The sequence below is a fragment of the Coffea eugenioides genome, chromosome 6, assembly GCF_003713205.1.
Source record: "Coffea eugenioides isolate CCC68of chromosome 6, Ceug_1.0, whole genome shotgun sequence".
Classification (NCBI taxonomy): domain Eukaryota; kingdom Viridiplantae; phylum Streptophyta; class Magnoliopsida; order Gentianales; family Rubiaceae; genus Coffea; species Coffea eugenioides.
The window spans coordinates 49,630,694-49,647,200 of NC_040040.1; the positions used below are offsets into that span (position 1 = coordinate 49,630,694).

General features: G+C 35.2%; 1 protein-coding gene across 3 annotated transcripts; it reads left to right on the forward strand.

Annotated features, from left to right (window-relative positions):
* The first annotated feature begins 1,215 nt into the window (after nucleotides 1–1,215).
* On the forward strand, nucleotides 1,216–15,053 carry LOC113776397 (galacturonokinase). Of its 3 annotated transcripts, none has more exons than XM_027321544.1 (14): nucleotides 1,216–1,410; nucleotides 1,883–1,996; nucleotides 2,823–2,894; nucleotides 4,275–4,318; nucleotides 4,868–5,021; nucleotides 7,318–7,383; nucleotides 8,574–8,653; nucleotides 9,197–9,296; nucleotides 10,260–10,444; nucleotides 11,292–11,332; nucleotides 11,420–11,448; nucleotides 12,153–12,222; nucleotides 12,349–12,438; nucleotides 13,184–13,452. In XM_027321544.1, exons 1-14 carry the CDS (start codon nucleotides 1,378–1,380, stop codon nucleotides 13,246–13,248), a joined length of 1,143 nt encoding a protein of 380 aa, XP_027177345.1. In that variant the 5' UTR covers nucleotides 1,216–1,377; the 3' UTR covers nucleotides 13,249–13,452. The 3 variants fall into 3 exon arrangements, with proteins under 3 accessions (XP_027177345.1, XP_027177342.1, XP_027177343.1); XM_027321541.1 differs by lacking the exon at nucleotides 13,184–13,452 and adding an exon at nucleotides 14,532–15,053 and having other exon boundaries at nucleotides 1,219–1,410; XM_027321542.1 differs by lacking the exon at nucleotides 13,184–13,452 and adding an exon at nucleotides 14,532–15,053 and having other exon boundaries at nucleotides 1,220–1,410; nucleotides 10,269–10,444.
* The last annotated feature ends 1,454 nt before the right edge of the window (nucleotides 15,054–16,507 follow it).

Below are 16,507 nucleotides of genomic sequence, written 5' to 3' on the forward strand. Positions count from 1 at the left end.
AAAAAGGGCGGTTTCCATCCTAGGACTTGTTAAAAGGCCCTCCATTCAACCTTTTGCCACGTGGCCCAAGTACATTGTTCCCACGTGATGATCTTATACTCTGTTTGGTGCGATAATTGCAAACTTCATTACCTTCAATAAATAAATAATTTCCTTGGATTAATATCTGTAATGTCGTGCAAAAGATTCCAATAGTAACAAATCGGTGAAAATTGGTAAAAATTAGGCTGTTGAACCTATTTCCACCAAAATTTTCTTTTTATTTTTTAACTTTTCTCCAATCCAAGTTATTCAACATTAAAATAAATTTAAAAAAAATTAAACCTTTGACCTAGATAGTTGAATCGATTGGATCATGAACTAGAAAATAACGATTCACTTGTCGATTGAGGTATAAGAGGAAGGGGACACATTTATACAATTATCCGCCGTATTGTTTAGCTCTTTTCTTGTTCCATTATATAAAAACAGAGAGACAAAATAAAAACAACCAAGATAGCAACAAATTGATTTGTAAACTTGATTTCATGTTTAATTTTTGGCTAAAGTTTCAAAAGAATGATTATTATATTTGTTATTAGCACAATATACTTAAAAAATAAGATTATTTTTCTTACATTGATAGTCTATACACTGTCAATATTAGATGAATAATAATTATATAAAATTTGAACTTGAAATCTAATTTTTCACATATGTTATGAATTCAATAGTGATAACGTCTAAACTTCTAGTGTATATAAGATTTATAATTAAAAAAATAAAGTTAAATGAAAAAAATAAAACATATAATAATTGCTTACGTGGATAGTGGAGTGAGGCGTAGAGTGGGATGAAATGATGATGGAAAACTTGTGTAATAAGGGACATATCGGAAAGGGGTAGTGGATTCGGAAAGACTATTATATACCTTCCAAACCATCCCGTTGTCATCCTAATCCTAATTGAATTTGTTTGCAAAAGACTCCTGGTTTGACAAAGTCTCCAGGTTTGACTTGTGATTTTGTAGGTAAATAAGATCATAATAATAGAGATAACTGGATAAGAATGATCCTACCGTTTCGACAAAAAAAAAAAGAATAAGAATGAAAAATAAGATACTTAGATAATAATAAATCTTACTGTTCCAACCATGAGGGTGCTCTCATACGATCATGACTTCTCAACCGACAACTCTTTCCCGGTTCATTTCAACCGCACCACAATCACAATGATTATGGTGCCCATTTCTTTTTCTTAAACTGCACTCATATTTCTTAACATACACTTTTTACAGTTTATATCCGTATATTTCCAAGACATCCCATTTTAAATAAGTAATCATATTGGACAATCACGTGAAGAGTTATAAAAGAAAAAAGAATCAAATCTTGAAAGATGGATGGGATGTCTTGGCCTTCTCAGTCGGAGGTAATTCTGGGCCTTTTTTTTTCATATTGTGGTTTGTGTTTGACATATTGTTATTCATTGTGTTTTGATTGAAAGATTTTAGTATAATGGTCATCTGTAGCTGATCGAGTAAAAATGGTAATGTGGGTTCAATTCTTTGAATGATTTTATCCTGATATGCAAATGGGATTTTGTAATGATATGCAAATGGTTTTATCCCATTTTAAATGTCTATAAATGTTTCTGGTGATGCTGAAAAAGTGTTGGTGCATTGAAGTTTGGTGTTGCAATGTTGTCTTTTCTTTGAAATTTTCTACCAGTTTGTTAATGAAATTAATAATGCAGTTGGATGGAATGAGAGAGAAGGTTGCTAAGATGTCTATAAATGTTTCTGGTGATGCTGAAAAAGTGTCGGTGCATTGAAGTTTGGTGTTGCAATGTTGTCTTTTCTTTGAAATTTTCTACCAGTTTGTTAATGAAATTAATAATGCAGTTGGATGGAATGAGAGAGAAGGTTGCTCAGATGTCTGGTGGAGATGCCAAAGAGGTTAGATTTGTCGTATCTCCATACCGGATTTGTCCTTTGGGAGCTCACATTGATCATCAGGTGAGTCCACAATTCTTCCTTTTACATGCTCGATTTTTCTTGGATTCTTGGCCTAGACGGTTAGGGATCAGTTTAAGAGAGTTTTGTAGAGAAGATGTTGCGGTCACTGAACTATCGCGACATGCTTTTAAAAACATAACAAATGTGCAATTAAAAGCTTTAGGGGTGGTTATGGTGAAGGGACTTTGCCATTCTTCAATGGCAAGGTTGTTTTGTGCTATGCAGGTCATGTGGTTGACGTATAAAAGTAGCTGGCCTAAGCCTTTTCACATTGGTGTTGCTTCATCAGGCTGTGTCAGTCATGAATTGAACACATGGAATTAGCATATTTCTGGCTGTATATGGACATAGCCTGCATTGAGCTTGCCTTTCCATGATATCACAAGAGGTGTTGCTCACTTGCTTGTGTGCTGAAGATGACTTTTAGCTGCTATGAGTTCCATTGGTAGATTCATATGACCAAATGATGGTTTTGGCAATGACTGCTTGGAATTATGCATCTATGGCCTCACTTGGCTAGCCATTTCCCAGTCTAAACCCCACCCTCCCCTTACCCCTATCTGCAAGGCAAAAGGAACGGAAATGAGAATATATCCAATTGCTGAATTTTGAGTTGACTTATGCATCTGGTACCATTTTGCAAAATGTCACATGTTGGTTTTGATTACGTATAGAATCCATTAATGCCCTAGACTCCTATAAAACTTGTATATCTGACTTTTAACTTTTCTCTTGCACTTTTTAATTAACTTACTGATTGTACTAAGTATGCTAATTAAAATTTTAGTCAACAATTTGATAATCTGTGAATAATTTTATCTAACAGGGTGGAACAGTTTCTGCTATGACAATAAATAAGGGCATTCTGCTTGGTTTTGTTCCTTCTGATGATTCTCAGGTATGATTGTGTCACATGCAGACTGGTATTTGAACTTCTGACCAGACTCATGTACCATTTGGCTTGATGCTTTCTTTTACTTCTATAAATTTGTTTTGAGCACATATTTGGGTACTGGGACAGAGAAACCTTTTTTTTTACATTAAACAATAAAAAAAATTGCTAGGTAGTTCGTAAAGGAGAATAATTCATATACACTAACATAGACTTGATCATTAGACAGACATGTCATTAATTTCCTGCAGTTACTAATGTTGAAGTCCTGTAATTTAACCATTTATAAATATTAGGTGAATATAAGTTTCCCCTTGATCAACATCCTATAATTGTTTGACCAGGTAAGTTTATTAGTTTAAACCGCAGGTAACAGGTCCAAGTTTATGAGTTGCTAGTGGTGTACAGTGTAACAAGGTAAATCTCTCTTGTGTAACGGGTTAAATGGCTTTGACAAAAATCTTGCAGCTTTGAGAGTAAGTTTCAAACATGGTAGACCATTCCTTGAAGATTAAAGAACTACATGCAGATGACATTGTGGGTATAACCATTGAGGACATTAAAAACAAATGTGAAAATATAGTTCTGGTTTCATATCTCAGTTCAATGAAGACTCTAAGCATTACAAGGGGAACGGACAAGGGGAGGGCTTATGAGTGGAACCAGGGCTTAATGGGGCCCAGTTAATGTACCAAGAAGCTAAGGTAGTACTGAGGGACAATATAGAAATGAAGTTCAGACAATTTGTCGTTTGTTTGCATTTCAAGCTCTGTAGATGGAAGATTTATTCATGTATAGGGCTTGAAATGCGGTGAGAGTTGATTTGAGTGTCACCTTTTTTTTTTACCTAAATTGAGTCTCCTGGTTTTAAGAAGAGGTCCTATGTCACTTGGCTGCTCCTGGATGTCACTTGTTAATCACCTTCTCAGCTAATCCTCGATACGTAAAGCCACGTTTTTATCTTTTCTGGAGTCAAATGATTGTTGAGTTAAATTTAACTCTAATGAGATCAGGTTACAGTCCAATTGAATTTTAAACGCCATTTGGGCAGGTTGGATTACATTTCTCGATTTTTAGTATTACCTATCTTTACTTTTCTTTCTTTTTTTTGTCCTTCTTTCTCTCTTTTTAAAGAGCAATAGCCCCTCTCATCTTCTTTTAGGAAAAAGAACTTTTAGATTGTCTTATGTCTTAGCAGTTGGAAGCAAGGGAGAAGCTTTCTTCCTTTCCTTCTGCCACTATAGTGCAAATCTTTTCTATGCTGATGTTTGAGAGATAGATGTGCTAGCTAGCATATGTACCAAATTAGTGGAGCATAACTGAGTTACTAATTACTTAATTTGAACCATTCTCTTTTTTTGACGGTTGCTGAAACTTCTTTTGTAGGTCGTACTCTCATCAGGGCAGTTCCAAGGGGAAGTTAAGTTCAGGTTGAAAATTTGAATGACTTCATTGCAGAGGATCACTTTCCATGATTGAGCTGAAATGTATTTAATCATCAATTTCTTGTCTATTTTTTCATAGGTAAGTTGTGCATAACACAGGGAGATCGATTCTGCAGGATAAAGCTGATTACGCTCGTCTTAGTTTTCATTTTCCCATGGTAATATGAAATACTTGAGTTCCATCTTGGTGTTGAGGTCAATCAATATAATCAGGTCTTGGCCTTGTAAAATATATACCAGCGGTCTATTAAAGATTCTTTATGTGCAGGTAGGGATTCTGAGGTATTGATTTTATGTCCAGGAATTGGTAAAAAATCTTTCTTCATCTGTTTCTTGAATGATGATGTCGTCCAATAAAGAAAAAGCTTTCTGGGACTAAAGATCCTAGACAGTTGCCTAGTTGTTGATTAGTCTACATACAAAGTCTTACACTTGTTATTGTAGACATGAAGCCCATATTTCTTCCAGCCAAAATAAGTTCTTATATACGTATGTTTCCATGAAATGACTAATGCACTAATTATTAATTTTCAGAATTGATGAAATCCAGCTTCCAAAGTTCAATAATGGTTCAAATAATACAATTCCAGTAATGAACTCATCCAAATCAGAGGAAGAATGTAACTGGGGAAGTTATGCCAGGGGTGCGCTCTATGCCTTGCAAAAGAGAGGAAACTTCCTGAGAAAGGTTACTGATTCTGTCCTTTTTCATGGATTTAAAATGTGTCTGAACTGAGTCATTTAACGTAGTTTTTAAGAAACTGATCGGGATCTGCATGTTTGGTTGAGTTTCTGCAAGATGGTCAATAATCTTTGGTGGAAGCTAAGGGGAAACAATGAGTTCCATAATGTTCGATTTTTTCTAGGAAAAGATGGGTGCTGACATGTGGAAAGATGTACTCCTTTAAGGACAATCTAAGCCTAATTGATAGATACATAATTTAGAGTAATGACATCAGCACTCCTCAAAGGCTTGAGGCACCCCATAAATGAGATTTTTCTCCCTTTTATGACAAAACTACCCTCAAAGACAATTAAATGACCACCTATTCCCACAGAATCGATTAGGCAATGCTCCATTAGTAGCCAAGAATTTCTTCCCCTACAACTCTCACGTCTTTTCATAGCAATTGGTACATAAACTCTCTTTTGATTTTGAAAAATCATGTACTTCTGCAAAAGCAAAGTAAGAATCCAATGAGTTCTTCTTGCTTATGTTTAAGCTTTCGCTTAGGCAATTGTCTTCCCTCTCTTCACTTACCATAAAAATCAAGGTTTGATTATGTTGTAACGTATGTATAATTTATGCAACTGTCATTTTCTATGAGATGCAAATTAACAAGTAAATGTCAACTTTTGAGCAATAGAGTAAGACATCAGGTGCAAAGTTTAGTGAGAAAAAAGAAACAAAAACTGATTGATGATTCATAGACTGAACTTTTCTCTCCCAAATCTGCAAACTATTGCTCTAGGTTCCAGTTTTAAGGTTTTCGCGAGAAGACTATGGAGCAATAGAGGTTGAAGTTAAAGCCAAATGAGCCAAGGGCAATTTTGTCATGAAAGGGAGAAAATTTTTCAAGTGGAGTGCCTTTGGCTTTTTTAGGAATGCCAACATCATCTGCTGTGATTTAAGGGTGCATAAAACATCATTTTTGATGACCAGATTTATCATTGTACCAATGGAACTTAGTTGGATATAGATATTGGAAAGTGTGAGTTTAAGTTTCATTCGTATTCTAAAATACAACTGGATAAGGATTTCCCTAGTGTGTTTGTGACTCAAAGCTTGTCCTTCCTGTTTCATCTCATTTGCAGCATTAAAAGTTAAAAGTTCTATTGTTTTGTTAATTGTGTTTAAAGAATAAAGGATTAAACATGGTTAATGTAGAGAAGACATGCAAGTGCTTTCTTTGACATCTTCTTGGCTGGTAGAGTTCGCTTTTTTCTTCTTCTAATTTTTCTTTCTTCAAAACTTTTGAAGACTCTTGAGCCATGAAATGGGTTCTACCTTGCTGAATTATGCGTTTAAATGAAACCAGTGAAGAAGCTAGTAACCACTCCATGATTCCTGATTGACAATTAGCTAATACGTGGCAATGCATTATCACTGCTGGCAACTTTAATTCATACTGAATGCTTGAATCTTTTCGTGCTGGTACTTTCCTCTTTGAATCTAACTGAAGGAAATTAGTTGGATAATGTAATGTCATAGAAATAGTGAGTTTCAGCACTTCCTCTTGCCACGGCACTTGAAATTGCCTATTATTAGAAAGTAATCTTAGGCCCTTACGCAAATCGCTTTCACTATTTTGTATCTTTTCTTTATAACCTCAAATGAATTTTGAAATGTTATATTATGTCATATATGTCTGGCACTGTTTGCTCAGGATAAACTTTCAATGAAAACCTTGATCATATCATAAAAAGAAGAAGTGTAGAATTTGATTCTAACCTAGAAACCTATATGCTTTGACAGGAAATTGGAAAAAAAAAAAAAATTCAACAAGGTCACAAGGACCTTCAGTGTTCCACAAAACAGAATATTTGACTTTTTGGGTTTATCCCGGAATCTGGATTTCTTTCCTGTCTTCTGAGCTCGCCACTTGTTTGAGAAATTATTTTCCATGTCTTTGGTCTTACTTATGCTAAAACGCTCCTCACTCATCTTAAATTATATTTTGTGATTTAGCGGGGAACTGGAAATACTTTGATTTGATTGTTGTTTGAACTCAAAGATGTCATCTGTTTGAAATGATTCACAAACTCAATGCTAATTTTATATGGCCTATGTAGTATGATTTAATTCCATATGATCTAAATCACCAAGTCAAATACACTTAAGTTCGAATGATCCTTCTCTTTCACTTTGCCTAGTTCTTACGCAGACAATCTCTCTTGTTTCTTCTATACAGATAAGCACCTTTTTTTATTGGGGTTCTGCATACAGCTGTCTTTAATATGAAACCAGCATGACAATTTTGCAGGGTATCATTGGGTTCATTTGTGGTTCTGATGGTCTTGATAGCTCAGGTCTCAGCTCCTCTGCAGCTGTAAGTTAGCTTTCTTTTTATAGTCAATTTCTTGCATTGTATTTGAAAATGTTGTGGATTCCTTTCTTTAAGTTAAGCCTGCTGTCATTCATCATTTTCTATGTAATTGATTGTCCTGTCATATACTCATATTTTGGTGGTGAATGTGATCAATCTTTTTTTTTCCCCCAAAAAAAAAGGTCCTGGTCATGTTGACATACTCTTCTGTTTTACTACTTATTTTAGTTCTACTGCAAAAGAAGTGAGTTGTATCAAGATCTTCATTCTGATTTGCCCCTTGGAGTCCTCTCCAGAAGCCCCTTACGTACTCTTAATAATTTCTGTGTATTTCTCAAATGTCTAGTACAATTGGTGCTTTGATGTATTCCTTTCTTTCCTAAGACCACATCATCAGGATGTAGTCTTCTGTTACTACAATCTTGAATTGTTCTTTGTAAGTTCTTAAAAAATTCATGTTCCACTGGGAATTATTTTCAAGTAGTAAATATTGTTTGTGGAACTTGAACTTTTGTATGTTCATGTTTCCTGGAAAAAATCTCTTAAGATTTCTTACATCACTTTCATGTGTAAGTGGACCTGTATCCTTGGATTTTAGTTGATTCAATGTTGGACAAGGCGCTTTGTTGGAACTTCAGAGCCTCAAATCAATTTAGACTACTACTTAAACAGGACCCAAATCCAGGATGTGAATTAAGTTCCCTACCGATCTTTAGACACCAGCTGCTATAATGATGATAAAGTCATACCCAATACTAAATCTGCTTTTTCTTTTGTACTTTGGAGAAGAGAATAAAGCTGTACTAACCACATTATAGTAATTCCTGTATCTTTTGTAACTACTGAGTTGTTCAGTTAAATATTGACGCTATTTGTTGTTTGAGAAGATCCTGAGGAAAGGAAGATTTTGTTACAATTCGAAATCTAATCTCCTATCTTCATCTATGGACCCTTTACTCATACTTATGGAAATATTAATCCAATTCAAAAATTATGTTTTGCAATTTCTTAATCCAACTTCTCACTTTCTAAGTGACATTCTGATCCACAATGTATATTTTTCTCAAATCTGTCATTGAGAGGTAAAGGATTAAATCCGTTTTTAGTAATAAATTTGTTACATTATACAATCCATACTGCAACTTCCTTTAATTTAATCTTATCTGATTGATTTTCTATTACATTATTAACAGGTCGGAATAGCTTATTTGATGGCTTTTGAAAATGCAAATAATCTCGTAATTTCTCCAACAGAAAATATTGAGTATGATAGGTATGCTTCCTTGATGTCAATCTTCTTCTTCCCTTCATCTTATGTATTAGGCCTGTAAGCAAATATGTGGGATATAGCAATTCTCATTGTGTTCAAATACTGTCTTTTCTTAGTTGTCTGATATTAATGGACTGGGAGATACATGTTATAAAGAGTATTAGATAATATGCAAATTGAAGTCCATCACATGCATATGCCTAACCAGCAGAAGGCAGCCAACACTCTCTAGTTTTTATAACAAGGTCTCTCAAATTCACAAAATTATTGCATAGGAACTTATAAACCAGAATATTTTAGCAGCCGATGTATCGTATCTGCTATAATCTTGTGCTGGTACAGAAGCCAACAGGTTGTGCACAGGTTGATTGTTTGCAATCAACCAGAATAGTAGGTTATCTCAGGACTGGTCAGTTGGTTGAATTTTATTTTTGTCATAGAGTTGGATGAATGGAAGATAGTTCGCTAAAGATTGTTTATGTGATAGATGTATAGTGTCAAGCATTTGTTTCCTGGAGTTTACAATACTACATTTGGCACATGCAGGCTGATTGAGAATGAATACTTGGGTCTGAGGAATGGAATATTGGATCAATCAGCAATATTGCTTTCAAGCTATGGTTGTTTAACTTGTATGAACTGCAAGGTTGATCACTTAACTCTAGTTATTTTCTGTGTCTAAGTTTTTTGAAGTTACTTCCTTTGATTGCTTCCTTTCTAGTGCCTACTGTTGTTTGGGACCTTGGACATTTATTTTTCCTAGTTTTTTCCATTGCCTAGATATTGTTTTTCTGCATCTTTGACATGAATTTCTCCCTGTTTCCAATGAGTTTGATATGTTGTTCTGAAGCTTTGACATGATTTTTCCTGGTTTGTCATTGCCTTCCTATTGTTTATGGCTTATTTAAATTGATGGGACTTTGTGAAACATTGTACGTCTTTTAACTTGGTACAGGGGCAATAATGTGTGGACTGGATGATAATAGTGCATAACTATATGTTTAATGGATGTGATCATGCTGGGTAGCTTTCCTTTGATGGACCAAGAAAACTTCTTTGAGATCATAGGACACTATTTTTATTATCTTCTTGTTGTTCTTACTGCTTTGATAGAGTAACAGGGAGATAGTTTGCAGCATTTTAAGGATTATAAACATGTACACTTCCGGGAAGTAGGTTGCTTTAGTTTTTCTTGAAGTTAGAAAATTTCATATTTTCCCCCTCTTTACAACCTCCTTTATATTTCCTTTCTTAATTTCTCTGTCTGTGCTCTTGTTCTGTTTCTTCTTTTCCTGTCCATTCTTTTGTTTCATTTCTCTTTGATTGCACTATCACCATCTAAATTGAATGCATTAATTTAAATAGAGATGAGTATTAAGGAGCAATTGGACACATTAATGTTTTCAGAAGTGAAACAATTACGGGCCCTTATCTTGTTTGACCATGCAAAATATCATTGCATGTCATATAAAAACAAAGTAGACATTATTTTTGGAAAAATAAAAGAAAACGCCATTAAACTTGGGATGGAGGTATGTCATGTTCATCTTTTAAGATCTTTTATTACTAATATTCTGGTTATTGCAAAATTTATTATAACCTATGACAGTCTGTGCAGACCAAAGAATACCAGCTCATACACCCCCCAAATTTGCTCAATGGCCAGAAGAATAGTATGAAGAGTTCATATAAGATATTACTGGCACCTTCGGGCTTGAAGCAGGCCTTGACAACCAATCCTGGATACAATCGTCGAGTCACTGAATGCCAGGAGGCAGCAAGGATTCTATTGCAGTAAGATTTATTAATCCATTATTCTCTATGGTCCATTATTCTCTATGATACTTGTCCCCATTTGTGTCTAGAATAGACTGAAACTACAGGCCCCCAAATTTATGAATCCTAAACTAAGCTGCCACCTTATAAAATTTGAATAACATACTGGCATATTGTAACCTTTGAAGCACTTTAGAAGAAACAACTTAGGCAAAATTAGAGACGGTTTTATGCTGAAACTTTTGATAGTGATTTGTGATTTCATGTAGTATGTCATTGTGGGTATCAAATTGCATAACATATTGGATTCTGATGAGCATCCCATTCATTAGTTGTTGAAAAACAGAACTTAGTCAAATGCCGTATGTATTATGATTGTTGTGTTCTAGTTAATTAATTTACCAGCCATTTCAGCAAGACTGATTTATATTGTTTTTGTCTTGCTCCTAATAAAAAATTACCTTCCATTTCAGCTATAGTATGATGCACAACCGAATGATGCTTTTTGTGCTCCTAATTGGCTAATTGCCAGCATTTGAGTTATACTATAGAGCACAATTGCACAAGTGCTAGTATCTTATAAAGGAAGTGAAGGTTGTTAATAAATGATGGATTTTAGTTTTTCTCATGAATTTTTCAGTGGTTTTAATTTTATATTTTGTAGTTTTGTCATTTCTTTTACCTTATGATTTTCATTTATGTAGACAATAGTCAATTTGTTTATGTGGACAATAGCTGAAATATCAATTTTAACACATTATGTATATGTTAGGAAAGGATTTATTATTTCTTTCTTTAAAGTTTTACAAGGATGAGTAAGGTATAAATGTCATGTTCATTTCGTCTCTCATTTACTGTTACACAGAGCTTCCGGCAAGGAAGGACTGGAGCCTCTGCTGTCCAATGGTCTGTAAATTTCATATATCTGTTTGGTCATTTATAGCCTACATAATGAATCTGAGATTTTTCTTTTTCTTTTTGATGTTTGTGCAGTTCAACCAGAAATCTATGAGGCTTACAAGGTATGCTTAAAAACAATGCTTTTTAAAATAAGGTTACATTTCTCCTGTAGAATTTCTCAACCATGTTTTAATGGTTTAAAGACTTAGTAATTATTTCTAAATTTAGATATCCATTTTGACAAATAGGACTGGTGTTTGTAGCTTTAAGCACGGAAAACTATTTTTATTGATCTCTGGCTTCTGTATATGGTATATTTTATGAGTTGGAAGTCAGCATTTCTTTTGATTATTGTGATATATTATCTATTGTTACCTTTTTAATTTGCCGCTTCAGATCATGTAGTGAATCCTATGAAACATTTGATTGCATTAGATGCAGAACTTGTGAAGTTACTTTCTTGCTGCTATTATGTAGCTCAATATGAATTTATTTGTTGAAATCTTGCATACACTATGACCTTCTGCGAATAGAGACCTAATGACCTGTCCCATTCATTCATCAAGTACCGCAAGGTAGCACAAGGATAGAGCAAAAGAATCTATCTCTTAATTACTCAATAAAGTTATGAACTATATCAGTAACTTTTCTTTTCTACGCACTTAGAAGTGCATTGTTGTGACTTATAGTATTTTATTGTGTTTGTATATTTAAATCTTCTTCATGTTGATGCAGCATTGTCTGAATAATGAGCTTGGCTGTTCTTTCTACTTGGTTTTCCTTCTCCACTTGATCTCATGCTGTGAATGTTGAAAAATTTATGCAGAGCAAGTTGGAACCCAGTCTGGCAAAAAGAGCAGAACACTACTTTTCAGAAAATAAGCGTGTTATGAAGGGTACAGCCTTTTCTATCATGTCATTAATACCCTTATGCTTTGCTGTAATTGAATCTCCACTTTTGAACATTTCCTTCAAATTTGCTTTTCATGATAGACTACTAAAAATCTTTTCTCTGATTGAAGGAGTTGAAGCATGGGCTTCTGGCAGTCTGAAAGATTTTGGGAAGCTTATCTCAGAATCTGGTCTCAGTTCGATAAAAAACTACGAAAGTGGTATGATTTGCTTTTGTTGATATATGTTTTTGTCCAAATTTAATTTTAGCATCCAAATGTATGCTCTTCTAGAGTTGAATTTGTTATTTTGTTCCAATATGTTGATTGTCTGACAATATCTACACGATGTAAAGGACAAGGTAACCATAAAGGCACTAGACTTTATTAAAGGTTATACAACCTGCTACAAGTTAGAGGTAAAACTGTAGGTTTTGCCCATGAATTCCTATGACCATGAGGCAAACTGCCAGATCTTGTTTTTGTGTTGTTCTACAGTATTCTGGACTCTTAAACACCTGATTATTTTCCTTCTAGCACGAAATGTAGAAGACAATCTTAGAAAGATGTGAGCTTACTAGAAGTTAGAGAGGAGCTTGCTGCAAACCTAATTTATTAAAATGGAAGTATGAATAATTTTGTAGATGTATAGTGTCTATGTTGGGTTTTTATGGTACAATAGCCTTAACATTTTGACATTAAGGGGCCACACTCTGTTTGTAGGATGAGGATATGAAAAATAAAGATTTGGGACACCTAAATTTGGCATATTTGGATGAATTTTTTCTATTTTATTTGACGTGGGCTGAAGTCAAATAAACTAACAAAAAAGAAAAGGGGAGTTTTGACTATCTGGAGCCCACCCCCCTTTCTACAGTTTTGACCGCATTTTGTCAGCTCTCTAGAAATGCAGTAACATTTTCTGCTTTACAAATCACAACTCTTATTGAAAATTTTTATCTTATAGGTGTTGGCACATTATATCAAAGTTTTATCGAATTATTAGGGAGAATCTTGGAGCTGATTGGATGATCTATAAGCAAATTTCCTTCGTTTTGGTATTTTTGATGATTAAGTGCAGTGATCATATTCCACAACATTGTTTGCAAAAGAACCAGTTCTTGATTTTTGATGTATTGTGTTACCTGAGTCGAATTAACTTATTTGTATTTCTGAAATGCATTCTATTTGTGTTTCTTAATTGTATTAATCTTGTACACTAAGCACTCTTATTTCATGTAATCAAGACACCTTATTTCTTTCGCAGAATTTTCTTATTTTGGTCCTATATACTAGTCAGTATACAATGGTTTTATTCTGACAGAATTAGCTTAAGGTAAAACAGTGAAATCATTATGTTTAAAGGTCACTAGAAGTGATTTGCTTCTTGAGCAGTGAGTGAGTGAGAGAGAAAGAGTAAGCGGGGTCAGCGAGTGAGAGAGAGAGAGAGAGTGTATTAGCGAATAAATAAACACATAGTGCCCCACCCCCAGCCGCCACCCTCCCAAACCTAAATACAAATGTTGTAGACAAGATTTCTTTCTTGACGTGGTCAAAGTTTTCATATCTTCACTGAATGCATGGGGGAGATTGAGTACCGGTGTCGGCCAATGCAATTTTAATGCGCTTTACTAACACTGGAAATGTTTTCCTTCTCTTTAATGTGGATTATGTTGAATTGTTGAATGTTTCATATTCTGCAAGAATCTTAAGGATTTGAAAAGTTCTGCGAGAAACAAACATTACTCTAGCTTTTACCGATTCAAGTGCCTTATGTAAGTCTCTATCATCTAGTTTGGCTTGTTTTATGCTTAAGATTATATCAATGGAATGAATATCCAGCTTGATTTGGTCGCTCTGTTTGCTATGCTCGCTTATAGTTGCATGATCAATAGGCATCTAATTTTCTAAAAGCTAGTAGTCTGTAGGAACATATGAGATTAACTGGATCTGACAATAGTCAGAGTAAACATTCTAAGATGCAAGTGTGCCAGCTTGCCTCAAACTCGCTTGGGGCTTGGTTGATACCTGTCATGAGGCGTGAACCTGCGATTGATCTTTGAGACTTAATCATGAAAATATGAGCTCCTTCTGAGTCTCAATCTGTTAAGGAGGTTTTGCTCAACCTCCTGATTATCATTGAGCTGAGTTGTGCTGACCGACTTCAAATCAACTGATTTGTTTTTGGACTTAACATCAATGGCTTTATACATACACGTACCTCATGCATAATTTGCACTATTGTCATGCCTAGCTGTTAAAGGAAATGGTAGAAACGGAAAAGGAAACAAATTTCATTATTGTCTCCTGTCCAGGTTGTGAACCATTGATACAACTGTATGAGATACTTTTGAGGGCTCCTGGAGTTTTTGGAGCACGTTTCAGTGGTGCAGGTTTCCGTGGTTGCTGTATTGCATTTGTGGATGCAGACTGCGCATTAGGTGCAGCATCTTTCGTCAAGAATGAATATCGTAAAGTCCAGCCAAAGTTGGCAAGCCAAATCGACCAAGAACGGGCAGTCATAATATGTGAAGCAGGCGATTGTGCTAGGGTCATATGACTTCTTCTTCGTTTATTATTTGATTCATTCTTCCGTTCTTTTGTACCCAGAAAAGGACACCACTGCATAATATGGTGTTGTATCAGGTCTGTAGCCCAAGGAAATAAAGAGAGGGCACGAAAGTGCCTCACCTGGTGATTAAATTGAGCATTATTGGTTCAGCAATGAACAATTGTAAGATTTGTCTCAAGATTTTTACAATGCATGTATACTAGCAAATGAATGAACTGTGTACCAAGATGAAATATAAAACTAATCCAATGATTTTGTTCGACTAGCATGGCAAAACTCTGTAAACCACCCAAAAAAAGGTAAAGAAAAACCGTGACTGGGATGTTATCTCTCAAGTCTCATATTTTCTCGTCTTTGCATATTATTTTGTCCTCAAGATATATTCTGTCATTTTTAGTTTCTTGGACCATTTAGACGTGAGGGGAAAGAAAAACAGAATTTGGTCTCTGGCGTATTTCACCTTTTCAGAGAGGTGAGGGGAATGTATCATATTCCAAAATCAGACAAGGTACACCAAGGTCTTAATGTTCTTTCCCTTAGCTTAATAACTAGAAAACCAAAGTGATACCATGAAAACTTCAAGACATATGGTAATAGGAAATCATTTCAAAATCCTACTTAGCCTCTTCCTATTCCTTGCATAGGAGTTTCCATGAGTTTGTGGACACAAGAAGATCATCACCACCATCATCATGCTTGAACAACGGCCTCAATTCATGTAAATCTTTCATCCCCTCTAAAAATACCTCCCTGAGTTTTGCCTAGATCATGGCAAAGGAAGGACGAACAAACAGTGGAGTCTTGGGCATTTGATGAAAACCCTTTTGGAGAAGAAGGATGGCTTAGCTGGAAAAATACTCACTAAGGCCGGAATCGACACGGCATTGATTTTGTATGCTACTGAGTAGTTTATGTCAAAACAGCCATCAGTAAAGGGCAATGCCAGGGTAGATTGTACTGCAGGGAACTTCAGTATTGGTGTTCTTTTGGTTGCTGCACGAAAGAATAAAGAAGCAATGAAGGATTCTTTTGTATCCGCAGAGCATTTTTTTTGTTAGCATTTGCTTCAGAATTCAGATAAGAGATTTAGTAAGCAGTTGTGTAGTATTCTTCGGCTTAGAGAGAAAGCTCTGAGGAATGCTGTTCATGCTTTTCGCCAAAATCTTCAAGTAAATACTACTGATATTTATCCGACAGGTAACCATGAAACACTCTAGAAATATGGCAATGACTTAATTGAATTACCTAGACATGGAAAACTCGATCCTGTTATAGGTCGTGATGATGAAACAAGGAGATGCATTCTGATAGTATGACGAAGAATGAAAACAACCCTATTACTAGTGGCGATCCAGGAATGAATTCTGTACATGTTATGGTTCCGTGGACTATAGAAATGTATTCTGTAAACTTTATACATTAAGTGCGAGACGTCCCTTGAGTTAGCCGAGATGGTAGAATTGGTGTCATGCCTTCCTACCAATTCAGGTTTGAACTTCTCCTGAGACATCTGCCCGTCGCACAGGACTTGCCTAGTACGTCTTACGCCTCCGTGTGGTTGACGGGCTATTGCACGACGCAGAGTTTTTTCAGTGCGCATTTTCAGGTAGTGGCTGCAGGTTCCCTTGTCAAAAAAAAAAAACAAAGTGGCTAGATATTTGTTAGCAACAATTGAATTCTGCATAAGCTATTGGCAACAGAACAGTAGTATTATTCTTA

What these genes read in the sequence shown, in the direction of transcription:
- LOC113776397 (XM_027321541.1), top strand. Translation starts at nt 1,378, where the DNA reads ATGGATGGGATGTCTTGGCCTTCTCAGTCGGAG. An exon ending in TTCCTTCTGATGATTCTCAG is followed by an intron (nt 2,895 to 4,274) that starts GTATGATTGTGT and finishes CTTCTTTTGTAG; the next exon opens with GTCGTACTCTCATCAGGGCA. An exon ending in GTCTCAGCTCCTCTGCAGCT is followed by an intron (nt 7,384 to 8,573) that starts GTAAGTTAGCTT and finishes CATTATTAACAG; the next exon opens with GTCGGAATAGCTTATTTGAT.